This window comes from Syngnathoides biaculeatus, chromosome 3 (assembly GCF_019802595.1).
Source record: "Syngnathoides biaculeatus isolate LvHL_M chromosome 3, ASM1980259v1, whole genome shotgun sequence".
Lineage (NCBI taxonomy): Eukaryota > Metazoa > Chordata > Actinopteri > Syngnathiformes > Syngnathidae > Syngnathoides > Syngnathoides biaculeatus.
The window spans coordinates 2,726,095-2,745,489 of NC_084642.1; the positions used below are offsets into that span (position 1 = coordinate 2,726,095).

At 47.9% G+C, this 19,395-nt stretch overlaps 1 protein-coding gene across 1 annotated transcript in view; it reads right to left on the reverse strand.

Moving 5' to 3' along the window:
• The window catches only part of LOC133497660 (plakophilin-3-like), a 30,804-nt gene that overhangs the window by 9,102 nt on the left and 2,307 nt on the right, over positions 1-19,395 (reverse strand). Inside the window, exons 2-12 of the mRNA XM_061813731.1 lie at positions 12,232-12,308; positions 9,738-10,309; positions 7,786-7,909; positions 7,500-7,704; positions 5,639-5,798; positions 5,437-5,545; positions 5,191-5,355; positions 3,604-3,789; positions 2,357-2,510; positions 1,109-1,304; positions 162-249 (exon numbers count right to left, since the gene is read on the reverse strand). Of these exons, the coding sequence (XP_061669715.1) occupies positions 162-249; positions 1,109-1,304; positions 2,357-2,510; positions 3,604-3,789; positions 5,191-5,355; positions 5,437-5,545; positions 5,639-5,798; positions 7,500-7,704; positions 7,786-7,909; positions 9,738-10,309; positions 12,232-12,308 (2,036 nt within the window). The remainder of the gene's footprint in view (positions 1-161; positions 250-1,108; positions 1,305-2,356; positions 2,511-3,603; positions 3,790-5,190; positions 5,356-5,436; positions 5,546-5,638; positions 5,799-7,499; positions 7,705-7,785; positions 7,910-9,737; positions 10,310-12,231; positions 12,309-19,395) is intronic.

The window sequence follows — 19,395 nt, forward strand, 5'->3', positions numbered from 1 at the left end:
AGAAAACAATTGAGATATGCAGCTCCAATTTCAAGCCTTATTCGGCGTATGAAACCCAAAACCTCGAGTTGGAAAAACCCCGACCCTGTTCAGAAAATCCCGACATTTGCTCGAAGCCCTACTGCGGGCTCCGAGGCGTCATTTCCAAGTGTAACGCTCACCAGTTTGTAGTCTTTGTGCAGCTTGCTGTACTGGAACATGTTGCAGAGGACGGTGGACGCCGCCCTGGAAGCTTTAAGACCTCCGGAGCTACCACACACACACACACACAAACACACACAGACGGTGACAAAGCGTGAGAAGCTGTGAGGATAACGAGGAGGAAATTCCAAAGTCGCATGAGCGAGAAGCCCGGCAATAAACATTCGTGAGCAACAATTACAGTACGGTGTTACCCCGCTATAGAAAAAAAAAAAGAAGAAGAAAAGAATGAAAAATCGACCGGGAAAACTGAAACGGTGAAAAACACACGATCGCTGCACATCAGTGTGACGTAGTTCTCAGTCATTTCACGATTTTAGCAATTATCTTCAAACGTAGTATGTATTTAAACACAAATATCTGAAGTCACTTTTGAAAGCAGAAGTCATTTGAAGGTTTGCAATTACTAGGATAATAATCAACCTAATTTCCACTAGCCCGTCTATGGCATTTCACATTACGGTTGAACATTTGATTCTCTTGCTTCACTCTAAACTTCAATTGGGAACCAAAATTTTAAATGTCTGAAAAAATCCAAACGTGACTAAGAATATTTTGCTTATTTCGAGTCAAAACTAAATATGATTACATTTAAAATATGAATCTTTACATGAAAGGTGACTTGGTTTTCGACTCTTTGTATTCTTTCAAACAAATTTGTAATCAGTGGAGTACGTTTTGTTTCTCCTTCTCATTCCGACAAATGTTTCTACTTCGAGTACTGCAAGAGAACTTTTGCTTGACGGAAGTTATAATTTGAAGCTGAATCAGATGACGCTGCGTTTGTTGACAAGAAAGAAACGAAATCTGCTTGGTAAGATTTGTCGAAATGCGTTTTTGTCACCGTGTTCGTACACGACGGCTTTTGGCCGACTGCCCTCGGGCGCCGAACGGCGGCGGCGCCCACCTGTTGTCGCGGGCCGTCTTGATGCCCACCAGCTTGGGCAGGCCGTTGAAGTAGGAGATGTCGCGGGCTGCCAGGGAGCTGCAGGTGACCAGGTGATTGAGGGCGGCGCAGATGTTGACCACCACCTCACTGGACGGCGTCTTCTGGTGGCCGTCGGCCGGCAGCTTGGACACCAGGACGTTCACCATGTTCTTGGCTACGCGGGCAAACAGCAGAACGCCGGTGCTTCCATTTTCAACAAGCGGGACAGCTGGGTTCCATTTTAGTTTTTATCATTTTCGCTTGATTCTGCTTGCCGCTAGCCTCGAAACCTTCAAACTATTTTAACACGGGGAGTAGGTCAAAAGCCAATGGATGAAATACGAACATGCTAACAGTGGCTGGGCTAACATCCTGCATGCTAGGTAGGACACAGCTAAATGGCTACTTCAAACTAAAATGTACAGTTTGTGGTTGAGTTTCTTGCGGCGTCCTGGAGACCTTTTGATGTGTCCGCTACAACAGACGCGTCCACCCAATTTCAGGTCGATCAGAACAACTGATGTCTGCGCTAAATTGTCAAGTTGACGCGGATGACCAAATGGAGCCTAAAATGGCTGCTATCGACCAAAATGGCTGCCATCCCGATTGATTCCGTGAGACTTTTTGGTGCTTCCTGTCATCGTTTGGTGAAACTTTCCGAGGGGACTCGGTTAAAGGATAATTCAAACCTGTTAGCATGTTAGTTTTTACCGTTTACTCTTTTTAAATGTAAACATTGGAGATTTCTTGATTTTAAAAATGTATGTCTGTTTTTTTGTTTTGTTTTTCTATTTGTCACAAGTTCTCGTCAATTTTTTTTTTTTTTTTTTTTTGGTGTATATGTTCAGTAAACACGAGAAAAAAAGAATTCTGTCCCGAGTTCCCTGCAACCTTTCTCCATGTCCTGTTACGATAGACGCCTTCACCCGATCCCGTGCCAACGGGTAAAAGTATGTTTCAAGTTTGTACGGGGCGTGTCCGGTAGTAAAATGTCATCTTGAAACCAAAATGGCTGTCCTCCAGTTGGAATCCAGACATAGCTTCTTAGGAGCTTTCTGCTGGTCCACACGTAAACCCAATTTCATGCTGACATCTGGAACTAGTGTCAGGAGTTCAACTTTTCTAACTTTCCCGAGGTCTCCAAGTACAATTATTTAATATGGAAGGGAAATATTGAGAATGGTCAAGAAGAAGGTAAGGAGCGCTAACTTGAAGCGAGCGACTGACCAATGAGGTCCTTGTTGGGCGCATGTCTGGCCAGGTTCCTCAGCAGGGCGGTGAGCGCCCGCAGCTCGGCCTCGTTGTCGGTGTCCAGCAGGTCCAGCAGGGTGGGCAACATCCTCTCCTGCTCCAGGATCACCGCGCTCAGCACCGACGACCACTGGAACGGGTGACACACGCCGCGTTAACGGCTAGCCGACGGCTAGCTAATGAACATTTGGTAGTGTTTGGCAACAACAGGCGGGGGATATTTCCGGGTGGCAAAACCCAAGCGGATACCGCAGACCTGGACTGAAACCGTGCTGTTGTCTAAATTGACTGCCATTGACGCTTCTATTCATCAATCGGAATCCAAGCGTTTAATGCCAGCGACCAACAGGCTCTTCAAGTACGTTTTTCAATGGAAAAAGTGCCGAAGAGAGTCTCGTATAATTTGGCAGTGGAATTATAACGACTGTAAAAGACCACCAGATCGCCGAAGATGGCGGCGTCGCACGGCTCGGGGTTCCCGGGTCAGGACAGCTTTTGAGTTGCAGATGAAGATTAGGTGCCGAATCTCGGCCCGTCACGACGATTACGAGCCAGAGCGATGCCGGCACGTCGGAGGTCGGGCGCCTGATGTGCGTATAATTACGATAGCAACAGAATATTACGTGTTGTGGCAGGAAGTGTGCATCGCCATGGTGAGAAAAGATGACGCGGTTCACGTGATGAGTGACGTGTAAAAAAAAAATAAGCGGCTGACGCTCAACTCACCACAACTTAGTTGCATAAAAGGCCTTTCTCCATCTTGTTTTGGTTTCAGTTTGAGGTGGTGCAACAGCTAAAAATATGAGCATCACGTCAAAATGTTTCTTTTCAACCCAGGGGAAAAAAAAAGTTTTGAGCTACTCCTGAGTATTAGAGAATGTAAAAAGTTTCAAAACACTTATTTTTCTACTCTTTCTTATGCTAAGTTCAGTGGTCACATTGCCAAAAAACACAATATTGTGTAGGTATGTACACACCATGCTCCAAAAATAGATATGAATATGAGGAACAATACTTTGAAAATATGATTCCTCGCATCAAAAAACAGACCTTTGTTGTGCATGCGTGTAGCCCCTAGAGACACGAACGAGCGCCAGGGAAGTCGTAGTCGAGGGTTTGAATGTCGCGTGCGTGCGCCACAAAAAGGTGGCAAGTTGGCACCACAGCAGGTGGTGACCGGCGAGCCTGGCGTTTTGCCTGGGGGGGGGGGGGGGGGGCCCTACCCTGCCGTCCCCGGCGGTGAGGTTCTGCAGCGCCCCGACGGCCGCCTCCCTGCCGGCGGGAGTGGAGTCGCCGTCGTGCAGGACCCGCTTGTACAGCGCCACCACCCGGGGGTGCCACAGCCACTCGGTGCCGTGCGGCGCTCGCGACGCCTCCGACAGGATGTTCAGACTCTGGTTGCACTGATGCTGCACGCACAAAAACATCCACGTTGCAATCTGAGCGTTATGCTGCTACAAATTGTTGGACGCTACGTTAGTGGTTAGCACGTCTGTCTTGTAGTTCAGCGGCTCTGGGTTTGAATCTCCTGTGGGTTTTTCAGGTGTTGCGAATTGCTCCCGTTTTCCAAAGCTGTACGTTAGCTTCGGTGAAGACTCGAATCGTTTGTCTTTACGTTTATCTCAGATGTTTGTCCACGCACTCCATTGACGCGAGTAATTGGACCCGTCCCGGCTTCACTTGTTCTCCTGGAACCCGACGCTCCCCGCGGACCTGAGCCCAGGTCTCCGGTTTCCGAGGCGGGGCAGTCCACGACGCCAAGCGGCTCTCCCGTAGAGAACAGACCGCAAGTGTCTCTAGCGTCGAGCGTGAGCCCTCAACGAGATCTTCCGACAGTGTTCTGAGCGTTTTCTTTGCAGGGCCACATCGAACGCAACGTCACGCTAGGCGGGCGCTAAATAGAACGATGATGCCTGTGCAGTGCATTCGCCACTATTATATTTGATAACCTGTTGCAAACAAATGGCAACACCTTATTTAAATACCTAATCAACTAAAGAATGAGCTAGCACTCCTGTAAGCCAGCATTAATAGCTACGCTAGCTCTGCATTAGCCCAGGGGTGTAAAACTCATTTTGCTCGCGGGCCACGTTGTAGTTCGGGTTTTCCTCACAGGGCCGTTTCGACTGTGAAACAATAAAAATGTTTCATCGTCTCATCATGTTTACATAATTTATGAACCAGAATCCGAATCAGAAATCAGGGGTAACGTGTTTTTCAACTATCCATGTTTGGGAACACAAAAATTGCTCGTAATATCTCAACTTGATCATTTATGATTATATGACAATTTGAAATTTCGGTACGGATTTTTACAAGAATCGGAAGAAACGGAAACTCGAGATTTCACTTGGCGGGCCGGATCCGACCCCCGGGCCTTGAGTTTGACACCGGTGCATTAGGCAATAGATCCATTTTCAACTCGATGTGGATGAATACGCTTTAATGATCACACTCGGGGATCAACGGACTGGAAGAGGCGGGACGAGATCGGTCCTTAAAAGCGGAAGCGTGTGGCGTAACGGGCACGTTTCGGGAGGCTACGTTCAAATCTTGCTCACGGGTTCAAAATGGACGAAACGTGACTTAAAACGTGAAGTTCGCCGGAAAACGGAAACTTTTTGGAGTGAGGGTTAATGTCAAAGGCAGGTGATGTATTATTGTTGTCGTTCTTAGTAGTCGAGTAATCGGGGCCGGCGCACCCAAACGACCTGAGCCCTATCGACGCTAATTTTGGAATCTAAAACCAGACGGGAGGCGGCGAAACCTCAGACCCAGACGGAGGGCCGGTCTCGTGCGCTAGGACTCGCCTCGGCGTTCTTCCTGCTGTACATGGGGAAGCACCCGATGGGCTCGGTCTCTCTGGGGGCGGAGCCTCTGCCGGGACCCTCCAGGCGAACTCGCACCGAGTGCGGCAGCTCCGAGTACAGCTGGTAGGACAGATTCCTCAGCACGCACACGGAGTTCTCCAAACCCTGAGGAAGAAGAAGAAGATCAGGAATAAAAGGAAGGCGACGTGGTCGACGGACAGCAGAGGGGTTTTCGTTTTCTGCCACCTTGTCATCAGCGCCGACGTCCTGCTGGATGTAAGACACCAGCGAGTCCACCAGACCCGAAGTTTCCCGCATCCTCTCTCTCGTCCTCTGGTTCACCGAACTCAGGTTCCTGCACACCGACCACGCGGGACGTGTTGACGGGAACCACGGCAAGCACCCCCCGGCGGTGCTGACGTGACGAGCGAATGTGCAGGGTGCGCACCTGAGGCATCCGGTGGCGTTGTTGAAAATGTCCTTCTCGGAGGGGCTGAGGGGGATGCTGGCGCAAAGAGGAATCAACACTTTGCTGCTCAGCTCGGCCAGAGCTTCCCTGCACAGCTTCTCCTTCAGGTTGTCTCTGGACGACAGATTCCACAGCACGCCTGCGGACGAGAGGCGGCGTTAGCGTCGCGTGACCATCCGGCGCTACTGTCCAGGTTCGCCGCTGTTTTCATGCACGTCCATGTTATCATATTCCTGAATAGATATTTTCGTAACGTGGCTCCATTTAGTGTGTACCTTCTACATGCATGGTGTTGATGCTTTATGATCCCCCCCCCCTCCCCCATTTTTAAGTGCTTCGCCACCATCCTGTTTCATCTGTGCACAATTACAAATCTCTCTTGGGGGGGTCCATTGTTGGTGCATTTTTGGATATTCGTAGCAGGGGCTTACATTTTCACTACAGTATAATCATAATAATCATATTTAATTAACTCTTTCAGCCCTAGAGAGAATGCCATAGTAAACTATATAAATATTTCTATACGGAGTATTAAATTAATCATTTCAGCCCTCCAGACAACTATATAGTCCATCCATCCATCCATCCATCCATTTTCTTTTGCTACTTATCCTCACAAGGGTCGCAGAGAGTACTGGAACCTATCCCAGCTGTCAACGGGCAGGAGGCGGGGTAACAACCTGAACTGGTTGCCAGCCAATCGCAGGGCACATCGAGACAAACAGCCGCACTCACAACCACACCTTGGGGCAATTTAGAGGATCCAAATAATGTTGCATGTTTGTGGAATGTGGGAGGAAACTGGAGTGCCCAAAGAAAACCCACCCAGGCACGGGAAGAACATGCAAACACCACACAAGCGGGGCCGGGATCGAACTCGCGTCCTCTTAATTGTGAGACCAACGCTTTACCAGCTGATCCACCGCACTGCCACTACATAGTCAATTACGTAAAAATCTCCGTATTTTGATGCGGTGATTCCCAACCTTAATTGAGTCAAGGCACATATCTTAAAATTAATAAATCTCACGGCACACGACCTAACAAAAAGTGGATAAACAAGTCGATGATCGTCTGTGCGGCGTTCGCATGTTCTCCCCGTGCCTGTGTGGCTTTTCTCCGGGTGGGCACTCCGGTTTCCTCCCACAACCCAAAACGATGCAACATTAATTGGACAGCCTAAATTGGCCCCAGGTGTGATTGTAAGTACCACTGTTGGCTGTCTCTCTACGTGCCCTGCGATTGGCTGGCAACCTGTTCAGGGTGGAGCCCGCTTCCTGCCCGTTGACAGCCGGGATAGGCTCCAGCACTCCCGTCACACTCATGAGCATAAGCAGCTCCGAAAATGGATAGATGGACAAACCTACTTCATTATCCATCCATCCATTTTCTTAGCCGCTTATTCTCACAAGGGTCATGGGGAGTGCTGGAACCTATCCCAGCTGTCGACAGGGAGGAGGCTGGGTACACCCTGAACTGGTTGCCAGCCAATCACGGGACATAATCGATTGATTGTAAATAAATAATATTTTGACCAATTAAGTGAAATTTGATAATTATGTTCCATAGCACACTGGTTTGGAACCAACGCTTTAGTGATTCGGAAGAATTTGACCAATCGTTTCAGCCCTCGAGTCCACCGTGCAGTTGACTCAACTGGATAAAAATCCCGAGATATGAATTGGAAATATTCAATACCAATAAAGTCATCTGAAAATTGTACATCGCCACGAAAGGTACTAAAACACGTCAACACCAGCGACATGAGATCAAAGGAGACTTTTTTCACAAGTAAACCTCCCAGAAAAGAATCCGCGACATCCTCCCCGACGCCACCCACCTGTGATGTTCTTCCGGAGCTCCTCGTCCGGTTCCCCCAGGACGGCGACGAGGCGCGCCACCCCGCCGGCGTCGATGAGCGCCACCTTGTTGTCGGCGCTCTCGTAGATGAGGTTGCGCGTGGCGCCCGTGGCGAAGCGCTGCACCTCCAGGTTGTCGCTGGAGAAAAGCTGAACCAGGGCCGGGATGCCTTGGAGGACGCGGACCTGCCGGGGTCACGACGAACTCCGCTCAACGAGTTTGCGACGCAAAACGAGGACAGGTCAGGAGCTAAGGGAGGACCGTACCTGCTTTTTGGAATCGCTGCTATGGTAACACTGGTGTTGAATGTAGGCGGCGCCCAGAATCTGTAAAGCTGCGTCGGGTTCGGACAAATATCTGACGGCGGTGTGCATGTCCAGTCCTTGTATTCTACAAGAACACGGATCCAAAAGGGGCACACGTTACGTAAACGGGACTTCTTAAAAGATAAGAACGTTATTATGAGAAAAAAAGTTATGTCAAAATGCTGAATAACACAAAAAAAGTGCAAAACTCCAGAAACTAAGTTCAGATTTGTTGCATGCCACAGTGAGAAAAGGCTGAAGGAGAAAAGAAGGCGAACCCCCCCCAAAAAAAAAAAAAAAAAAAAAAAATCTGACTTGGTAGCTAGCATGTGGACAGGCCGTGCGCCGCACTGGTGTGCCTGCTCTAGAGTGCCTCGTTGTCAGCCGCGAGTGTGCACTTACGTCGCGGTCAGGAAAGCAGAAGCGCCAGGTGGGGGGAAATACAAGCGAGCGGGTGTGTCTGACTTGACAACAAGCGGACTGAGGGTCAACTCTGGTGTGGCCGCTTTAGAGCGCCCCGTTGTCACAACAGGGGAAAAAAGACCCACCGCAAAATATCGCAGCCATCGGAGGGTAACTATGTGATCACAGCTCTCGCATAAAAATGTACAAGCGTAAGATGGAGAGGCTGTTACTGTTGCCCAACACCAAAGGTAAATTAACATAATTTTATATTATTCGTTATATTATGTACTGTGAGGTGGCACGGTGGAACAGCTGTAAAGCGTTGGGCTCACAGTTCTGAGGACCAGGGTTGAATCCCGGACCCGCCTGTGTGGACTTTACGTGTTCTCCCCGTGCATGCGTGGGTTTTCTCCAGGTGGGCACTCCGGTTTCCTCCCACATCGCAAAAACATGCAACATTAATTGGACACTAAAATTGCCCGTAGGTGTGATTGTTGAGTGCGATTGTTTGTCTCGATGTGCCCAGCGATTGGCTGGCAAACCAATTCAGGGTGGACCTCGCCTCCTGCTTGTTGACAGCTGGGATAGGCTCCAGCACTCCCCGTGACCCTTGTGAGGATAAGCAGCTAAGAAAATGGATGTTTGGATTACGTACTTTTAATGTTTTTCATTTTTATGGCAAGGATTCGCGCATTTACGTGTAAAAAACGCTTTTACCATATGAATAAAATCATGTTACAAAACGATTTCCATAGCAATCAATTTATTAATAAATAATTTCATAAGTAGAGGGACAACTCTATTTTTATAGGGATCTTTTAAAATAATTCAAACCCAGCAGGTTTTCGCATCACATCTGAAAGACTTTGTTTCACTTCAAAGGGACTTGAAGGTGTCAGAATAAAGTTATGATTAAAAAAAAATGCAAAGTTATGAAACTAAAGCCATTATGTTAAGAGTAGGTAAAAACAAAGTTACGGTAAAAAATGAAAAGCTAAAAGCTATGACGAGTTTGAAGTTTTAAGAAGAAAGTTATGAGAAAAAAAAAAAAACAATCTTGTGAGAAAAAAAAATTTGAATTTCATGAAAAATCACCCGAAGTTGTGAAGAGCTGAGGAAAAACCCAATTTATGAGTGGAATGTGATATGTTTAGCGAAAAAGTTCTGTGAAAATAGTAATTATAAAACAGTCAATTATGCAAGTAAAGTGATGATGTCATGATGCAAACACTGTAAGAGAATAATATAAGCGGAACGATGTATGTAATATTTGGTGCAAAATGTGGGACCTCACCAGGGGCGTCGCTAGATTTTGGTGTTTTGGGGTAGTTTAGCCCTCACAAAAAGTTTTTGTTGACGGGCTATGAATGTGGAGGGCATTTTTGAAAGAAGCCAAACATCAGTTTTAGGGGGCTAAGACAATCAAACTTTAGGATTAATACGTATAAATATTTCGGGGGCTGGAGCCCTATTTAAGAAACAGGCCTAGCGACACCACTGGACCTCACCCTCCCAGTTGGTCGTTGCTGTGAATGGACGCTCCGTCCAAGACGTCCAATCCTTTCCCGACGCTGCGGACGCTACGCACGGACGCGGCCCGCTGAATGCTCGCAGCGTGCTGGGCGGGGTTCCGGTACCCCAAAGTGTGGCTCCCCCGGTGGACGTGCCACTGCGGCGCCTGGTGAACCCCCCAGCCGTCGCCTCTCGCCCCCCAGCCGTCCTGGGCGTAGGTGGCGCCGTGCTGCTGTCGGTTGGTGATGCGGCTGATGGTGCGGTGCGAGGGGCCTTTGTAGGTGAAGTGGACGGGCATCTCCTCCTCGGCCCAGTAGCCGCCACGCGGTCCCTGCTGGGCCAGGGTGCCGCTGAGGGTGCGCCTCAGGGTGCCAGGAGGCAGCGGCGCCATCGCGATGTCTGCAGGCGGCGCCTCGCAATCGGGCATCTCGGCCTGGCACAAGGACTTGCTGCGGCGGCTGCGGCTGCTGTGAGTCTGGAAGCTGCTCTGCGCCACGCTGGCTCGCACCTTGGAGAAGGTCTCCACCGCCGAGCGAGACGAGAAGCCGCCGGAGGGCATCGTGGGTACCTGGACAAACGCCGTCTTGCATTATGTGCGGATGTGACGGGACAAGGAATTGGGCTGGATTTTGGTGGATGGCGCGGCTGCGCTACGGCGTAAAAACTGCGGTGCCGCATCTTAAAGGAAAATTCCGGTGGTTTGGAGTAACAATGTATCCAATAGGTCATGTAGAATGTATTCTGTCTGGATAATGTGATGTTAAATCCTCTCTCATTTAATAGTCTTTTGGGAAGATTTTTTTGACAATTCCAAATTTTCAGGTGTGCCGCCATTTTAACGAGCCACATGACTTGCGTGCGCGGATGTGACGTGTACCGTGCCGCAACAAACGCTCGATTACATGGGACACTATTTATGCAAAGCGCTGATTTCTCGGATTTATCCTCATCAGATGAAGCAATGGCAGTGTCGGTTGACCGGGAAGACGGAGGAACACTTCCGTACAGATTTGAACCCGCGGTTGTAAATAATGTTGAATATTTGGATGGTTGTTTTGGTTGGAATGGCGCAGTCTAACGAGCGAGCTCCGCCGAGCGGTGGAGCCGTGAGCTTGCTCCCCGATAATAGGAGGCGACTTATAGATATGAAGATTGATATGATATTTACATTTTTCACCAGCTCCTCCTGTATATCATAAGCGTAGCCGCAAATGTTGAATAATTCAGTGACGTACGGATCGCTGCTGTTGTGTTCCATGTTTACTGTAGAAATGTCACCATGCCAGACTACGGTGCAATTTTTAAAGGGAATGAAAGGAGCCGCCCATTTTTCAGTGCACTGAGGGCAGGCCCGAAATTCAAGTGCAGGGCTGGAGTAGCGCTAGTCCCGAAATTAGAGACCGATCTGAATCCATCCATCCATCCATTTTCCGAACCGCTTATCCAAACGAGGGTCACGAACATGTCCACTAGCATCGGCCGAGAGGTGCGATTAACCCTGAACCAATCACAGGTGGATGGAAATGTATTTTCACAAATTTGCCCCTCCACTTGGCATAACTTTGCGAGAAGACGGATTTGAGCCATTTCACGGACTCATGAAGCTCTGGCGCATTTAAAAAAACGGGACGTCACCACCGGTGTGGGCGTCGCCAACTTCAAACCTGTCCAATCAAAGCGCCTCCTTTCATTCCCTTTCAAAGCCGCTTGGAGACATATTGACGATAAATCTGGAATGGGACACTACGATCCGTGGATTCAGGATTGGATGTTGGCGGGTACCCTTGTCAAATTCAGAATGAGCTGGTAAAAACAGCTGGCGACTTCAAAACGGACGCGGACCGCATCCGTATCCTCCAACGATCGTCCGTTTCTGCAAATCTGGAGGGAAGCTGTCGGCGACGTTGAACGCGTGAACGGACAGAAGATCTTTGCATGTTTAGGAATAAAGTCAGTCTTTTGGACATGTCCGAAGAAATAACTCTGTTTATGCGCAAACATTTGCTTTCTCACGGCAAAGTTTCTTTTTTCATTTCAAAACGAAAACATTTCGGCTCCATTTTGCCTTGAAAAAGGAAGGTGGGCTGCGAATGGTCCCAAAGAGCCCCACAAGGTGCTTTTCCACCTTGACCCTGTTCCTTTCTTGACAGGAAGCGGCGTGAAGCGGCAGGAAGCTGACATCTGGCCTTTGCATTGTTGCTCCGGCCAACGAAAAGCAACGCGTCGACGTCCTGTTTAGGTCCCCCCCCTCCCCGATTTCATTGTTCTCGCTTTAATCACACTTCCAACGTTTTTCCGAGGCTCCCAACAGCGGCCCGAAAAAGAATCACGTGGATCCGTGACGGCTTTCACAGGAGTGGTCTTCTTTGCTCTCTCTGCAACGCGCAGGGCGTGTGCAGCTGCTTCAACTATTTGGACTGTTATTGTTATGTCACAATGACGTCAGGTCGGAATAATAATGTGACATAATGCACGCCGGCGAGTACTCACCGCCATGATGCGGCTCGGCGTGTGGATCATCGATCTGGAGCTGAAGGCTCTCGCGGCGGGGAGGCTGTACTCGCATACTGGAAACGCACAAGTACACAAACATGAACGACATGGTGGTCAATTGGACAGCTTTTTTTCAGGAAACCTACAAAAAGGCCACGTCGGAGCAAAATGGCAGACTTCTGGTGTCGTTTCGTACGGGACTTCTTCAGGCATTTTTGGAGTTCAACTCGTGGCAAACAAATTTCATGCCGATGACCTGAATTCCCCCCAAAAGTCATGACGAAAGAACCCAGGCAAAGGCCAAAATGAGCTTCAAATAGCTTCTTTCCAACTATAGTTTCCCGAGACGTTTAAATTCTGGTTTCAAAACCTCCTCTGCCTTTCCAGTCAAGCCTTCTCAAGACTCTTTTTGAGGTTTTACTCACGACGGACTTCCAAATGTTTTGGTGGTCGCCTAGCAGACTGCCGTCTGAGATCTCGTGAGCGAGTTCGACAGAAAGGAAGGTTTGCAGTTCTCGTGCTCCATTCGAGCGGGACGGAAGGAAGGCGGAGGAGGTGGGAGAGCTGGTAGGGGGGGGCAAGCAGGGGGGTTTAAGGGAGGGTCTCCGGGCCGCGGGCCAAAACTGAAGCCTCGCTGGGTCACATGTCAACGCAGGAATGCTCTGGCTGCAATGAAAGCACCGACCGACTCAACAACGCAACGGAATCAATACGACGCATCTGTCGATCGCTCTAAGACGTAGCGACCTCAAAGGGGGGAGGGGGGGGGGAGACAACCGCGGCAGTGCCCCCACTAAGGTCGCATGCCGCGGCACGCCAGACCGCAGTTTGGTGTGTACCTTTTCATTTATGGGCACATTTACTCAGGTGTCTTGCAAGTTGGCGACTGGACTTTTGCACCCCTGACATCACAATTTGGCTCATTCACGTAACCCCTCCCCCCTCCCCCCAAACCCCCCATGACACTATCAGCTAGGATGGACGAAGTTCCAGAGCAAAATAACCATTGTGACGAACGAGAGAGCGAAAGCACGCATGGCGAGATGATTGAAAAAAAAACAAAAAAACAATCAATGTTATCGATTAGCTGATCAGTGGTTACCTTCGCGTCGACCGCAACAAATCTGAAGTCGTTCGGTCAAAAGAGGGCGTAAGGGCGCTGCACCACCACTGGCTACATTACATCCAAATATTTCTAGTAAAATACAATTATTTTGAATTTGAAAGGTGAAGCTCTCAATTTGCCAGTCGATCTAGGTTCCTACCCTCACCTATGGGCAGGGGCTGTGGGTCGTGACCGAAAGAACAAGATCCCGGATCCAAGCGGCCGAAATGAGTTTCCTCCGCAGGGTGTCCGGGCTCTCCCTTAGAGAACGGGTGAGAAGCTCGGTCATCAGGGAGGGGCTCAGTGTCGAGCCGCTGCTCCTCCGCATTGAGAGGAGCCAGACGAGGCGGCTGGGGAATCTGATTCGGATGCCTCCCCGGAGAGGTGTTCCGGGCACGTCCCGCCGGAAAGAGACCCCGAGGACGACCCAGGACACGCTGGAGAGACTGTGTCTCTCGGCTGGCTCGGGAACGCCCCGGGATCCCTCCGGTAGAGCTGGAAGAAGTGGCTGGGGAAAGGGAAGTCTGGGTATCCTGCTGAAGCTACTTTCCCTGCGACCCGACCCGGAAAAGTGGTAGATAATGGATGAAAATGGCGACTTCGGACAAATGTATTGGGACACGCAAAAAAAATGTGTTGATGTGGAATTTCAACAAAAGTATCGGCAAAACTGCAACAGCGGAAATTTTGGGTTCAAAGTATTTGGTGAGCCCCAAAAAGTGAAAGAGAAGAAAATGTGGAGTGGCGATAAAAGTACCAGGAAGTGGTCATTTCAAATTTCTAGTTGGAAAAGTTAGGACACATACAGTACAAGAAGTAAAAGGAAGTACGTTTTTTCTTTCGGCTTGTCACAGATGAACGCTCATATTTGTTTGGCACAGTTTTTCCGCCGGATGCCCTTCCTGACGCGACCCCTCAGTAAAAAGTTGAAATTTGGACAACAGCCGAAAGATTTGCAATATCCACAGAAAGTGACAAATCTTGGAAGGCATTTTCTGAGATGTTGCGGCGCATCTTGTTGGACTTTGAAAGTCACTGACAGAGTTTGTTGTTCTCACAGAGCTTTCTTTGTGAAAAGGGAACCAAAAAAAAAAAAGGAACTTCCACAAAGTCTTCCACTCACACAACGAAAAGAAAGATTCCCTTTTTTGACCGATTGACTGACAGGTCGCGAGGTTCGTTCCAATACGTCCAAAGTGTACGTTGCGCTTCCAAAAAATCCCGCAGGCTTCTGGAAGGAGGAGTACTCCCGAGAGCCGATAAGGAGCATCGGGCCGTTTTCCAGCAGGTCGGAAAAAGTAAACAGCAATCCAGACGCAGCTTGAGTGAAAAATGTTAATGGGGCGGACGACCTCCGACCTCGGGGGAACGCCGACATGTTTCCTGTTCAGCTTCAACGGACTGGAAGGACTTTGTGATCTCCGTGCGCGTAGCCAAGTGGCCTTTGCGGGTTTTTTTTTTTTTTTTTTTTTGCCAGCGCCGCCAATGAGTGGGAGGGAGGACCACAATACTGATAGCCCGCGAAGATCTCACTTGGGATTCTCACTTTGTAATCAGGCGCCTCGTCTGCTCTTCTTGATTTATGGCACACTCCGGCCGCAAACCGCTAATGATCTTTTTTTTTTGAAAGTTGCATGTGTCTATCTTCAGCGCGTCCTCCCACGCCCGGCAGCGTATTGTGGACTTTCTCAAAACTCCCATTGCTCGTCTTCCTTGCAAACGTCCGCCGGGATCAGCGAAGAAGAAGAAACACGCTCACCTGAACGCGAATGCTTTGTTTCCGGGGTGAGGGCCCGCCTCCCACCTGAATTTAGCACCGCAAAGTCTATGGATAAATGTTTATTGTGTAATATCTCATTTTTACGGGAGAGGGGAAATTGGTTAGCGATAAGTGAACGTCATCAAAGCTCCTTTCAGTTCTCGCCATGCTTCGTAGAACATCCCCACAGGACGCTCGCGGGCGTGCTGGAGCCAATCCCAGACGAGGCGCCAAACTATCATTTTCTTCTTTCGAAAAACATGCAGTAAAGACACAATTACGGGCAATCTAACAAATTAGTCCTGTGCCAATTTTTGCTTCAGTGCAATCGACATTGTGCTGCTCCTTCTGGTGTGCGCCCCATGGCCACCTGGTGGCAGTGTAACGCCGACAATTGGACACATAGAGACGCCCGCAGCTCCTCGGTAAGCCGCATTGGTTCTTCGCTAAAGCTAAAGACCTACGTTTGTGACTTTTGCGACATTAACTTGTGCTTTGTCGCATGTGCCCGAATATCCGTTGCTTATAAAATTAGAACACCATAAACTACACGGATGCTATTTGTCTATGGAATTGTGTTTGCATTAAGCTAGCAAAGATATCAATATGGTTGTTGTAAATGCTCAACGTCTTTTTTTGGGATGAAACCCGACTGGTTGCTAGCCAATCGCAGGTCTAATAAATACAACCAACAATTGGCACCCGCAATCACACCTACGGGCGGGGCTGGGATTCAAACCTCGGTCCTCAGAATTGTGAGACCGACGCTCTAACCAGCTGACCAGTGAGTGCCAATTCTGATTCATTCTTGAGTTTGCTTGAATAAAGAAAATTAATGTAAGTCCGTATTTCATTCTAATGCCATGCACCATCTTCCTTTGTTTGCGTCAACTGCCATTTTTACTCCACTGCGTATGCCCGCTAGTACACTACAGTAGCCTCTGTAGCCAATTAGAAGACGACGAACCGTCGGCCCTAAGACGATAATCTCCGCGGAACGACGAGCTGCGCAAAGGATTCGTGGCAAAAGGTGAGCACGGCATGCCAACTTGACAAATTGATGCGAGATTCATTCAAAACATCGTGCCAGACGACCGATGAGAGCTAGCAGCTACCGCTAACTAGCATCTAAGCTAACTGGCTGGCTTAGTAGAAGCAGATGTTGCAGCCAGCCTGCATTTAGGCACAGAGAAAGTCTTAGAAAAGAAAGATTTTGGCAAAAAAAAAAATCATAATTTGGAAGCGAAAAGCAGTCGGTGAGCGTCATTCGTCACGGTCGAAAAGTGATTTGAGGTTTCGAGGGCGAGTCCCAGCACTAATGTATGCGCCCTTCCTTTGTGGGGAAAAGCCAATAAAAAAGCAAAACAAAGATGAAATCTCTCACGCTAGCTGATACGAAGTCAAGTGAGTATTTTTTGGCACTCGGTCAACAATTTGACTGGGCAGGGCCCGCTGCCTTTGCCTTAGCAAAGAGCCCTCCGATCAACCTGACGACATCGCAGCCTCGAACGGGGTCGACATTTCGTCCGGAGAGCCGCCAAGCGCTGCCGGGATGAAACGTTGGACGTTCATGTCACGACTCAGCTGACAGGCCGGCTGAGGGCAACGTTCGCAAATAGAGCGACTGATAAGCGTGACACGGAGTGAGTGGCAACGGGACCCCCTTCCCCCCCATCTTGCTTCACCTTTACACCCACGTTGCATGAAAACCAACAATACTCGTCAAATGTAACGTAACAACGTTGATTTTTGGTATAACAACAGTTTGAAACAATTTCCCCATCTGTAGCCTAATAAAGATTTAAAATCACATCAAAATTGTTTGTTTTTCCCCTTAAACAGCCCCTCCAAATGGTCCTTTTACAAAGTTTTGAGGACAATTGCAACATGGTTTAGCCTCTAAAGCAGGGGTTAGCAAAAGTGTTTTTGATCAGTGGCCATTCACATTCTGTGGAATTTGATTGCGATTAATTTTATGCATTTTCTTTTTTTTTTTTTTTTTAAAACGGAAATTGTCATTCAGCGGCGTGGAGGTTTAAACTTGTCAGCTGGAATCCAAGCGTTGAGTGCCACCGACGAATATATTCGTCAAATTTTTCAACGGGTGTCTTTTGGGATCTGACATCAGCAGTTTTTCAGTAGAAGACAAAAATTGGGACGTGAATCTCAAATCACAACGTGGATTATGAGGGAGAGAAATGCCAACACGTTGTAAATTGGACACGTTTATCAATCTGACACTCAAACAGAGTATGTATATGGACGGAGGAAACAGAGTATGTGCCACTAGTAGCTAGGAGAAAGTGTTTCATTGCGATTGTGGAAAAAAAGAGATGCAAGCCTCTAACATTCTGCGGCGAAAACCTGCTTTTGCTCCTTGTTTGTCATAAATTGGTATTTTGGGTGAAAGCAAGACATTTTCTATTGGGGATTAATACACAATAACGTCTTTACATTGTTACAAAACACAAATCAAAATGCTCTTCAACACTTAGCGAGCAGTGAATGAGTTCAAATGCTTTCATTGTTTTTTTTTTTTTGTTTTTATTTTCCGTCACCTGCAGGGTGGCATTTTTATTAGAATACATGTTTGAATATTGGTGGGAGAGTGGCCGGATGGTTAGACCATCCGGCTCACAGTTGTGAGGACTAGGGATCAAATCCCGGGCCTACGTGTGTGGAGTTTGCTTCTTCCCGTGCATGGGTGCTGTTTTTCCGTGCACTCCGTTTTGCTCCCACACCCCAAAACTGTGCATCAATTGGACACTTTAAATTGCCCATAAGTGTGATTGTGAGTGCGGCAGTTGTCTGTCTCCGTGTGCCCTGCGATCGGCGAGCAACCAGTTCATGGCGTGCCCCCGCCTCCTTCCCATTGACAGCTGGGATTGGCTCCAGGACCCTCCGCGACCCCCGTGAGGATAAGCGGCTCAGAAAATGAATGGATGGATATGGAACAGCTGTGGTACGACATATCGACATTGCGCAATGATATGAGTTTTTTCACGTTGATGAGATTTTTGAAAAATGAGGTCTTTGCTGAAGGGTGGAGCATCTTCTCTGCAACACTTCACTCATTTTTAAAAGAAATGTGAGCAAACGTGATACACAGAATAAGCTTCGTATTAGACAGCAAATTTCAACTAAATAGAACAAACGTGCAGCGTGATAACAAGCAGATGTGCTAACGAGCAGACATGTTTCTGCGCTAACAATCTCCTGAGCGTGCTTATCGCACGCAAAACGACACCAGAGGACGTCTGCGTCCGGTCCTTTTCCCACAAGTGGAAATCATCTCAACGCTACTGACCTTCTCTCATGGAAGACCACTGTCACAACTTTGTTTCCTTTACGAAATTAAAAAAAAAAAAAAAAAAAAAAAGTCAGTCACATAATAGTCACCACGAAAACAGGAAATGGGGCCAACGCAGCCTCACAAAGTGAGCAAATTGAGTCCAGAGGCAGCCGTGACAAAAGAAAAAAGGACAGACTCAAGTCTGACTCTCAGTTGCGGCATCAGGAAATGCGCTCCAAAAATGCAGTAAATTCTCAAATTGTAAACGAACGCAGGCCACACGTGTGTCAATAAGACACACTTACGATGAAAATGATGCATAACGTGTCAACTACAATTTGAAATGATCTCCCGCGTCATCATTAGGCCAGGCCGCGGCAGTTAAAAGAGGGTGTGTACTCTTGTGCTAACACCCTATCGCAGTTGTTTATTTTTAACTACCCCTCTTGAAAAACATTTTTTTCCTGTTGCATTGCATGAGTTTAAAAATAAAAATCAATTCTTATTGTATCTGTCAGAATAGGGGTGTGTAGACTTTAGTACCTCCTATTTGAGCAATTTCAAGTGTTTTTGTTGTGATTTATTTGCACAATAAAATGTTGTAATGTCACATAATTGTTTCGACATGAGTAAAAAACAAGACACATTTTCAACACAGCAAAATCACCGACTTGCATTATCTGGGGTTTATTATTTATTATGATATTTATTTTATTAATTATTATTATTAAGTTTGCTAAATATTTGTCTATATTTTCAGAGCAAACAACTTTTCTGTATTGTACATAAAGAAAATAAATGTTTGGGTGATATTATGTCCATTTAAACATTTTCCGAGCTGCTTATCCTCACAAGGGTCGCAGGGAGTGCTGGAGCCTATCCCAGATGTCAACGGGCAGGAGGTTCGGGTACACTCTCAGCTGGTTGCCAGCCAACGCAGAGCACATAGAGACCAACAGCCGCACTCACAATCACACCTATGGGCAATTTAGAGTGTCCAGTGAA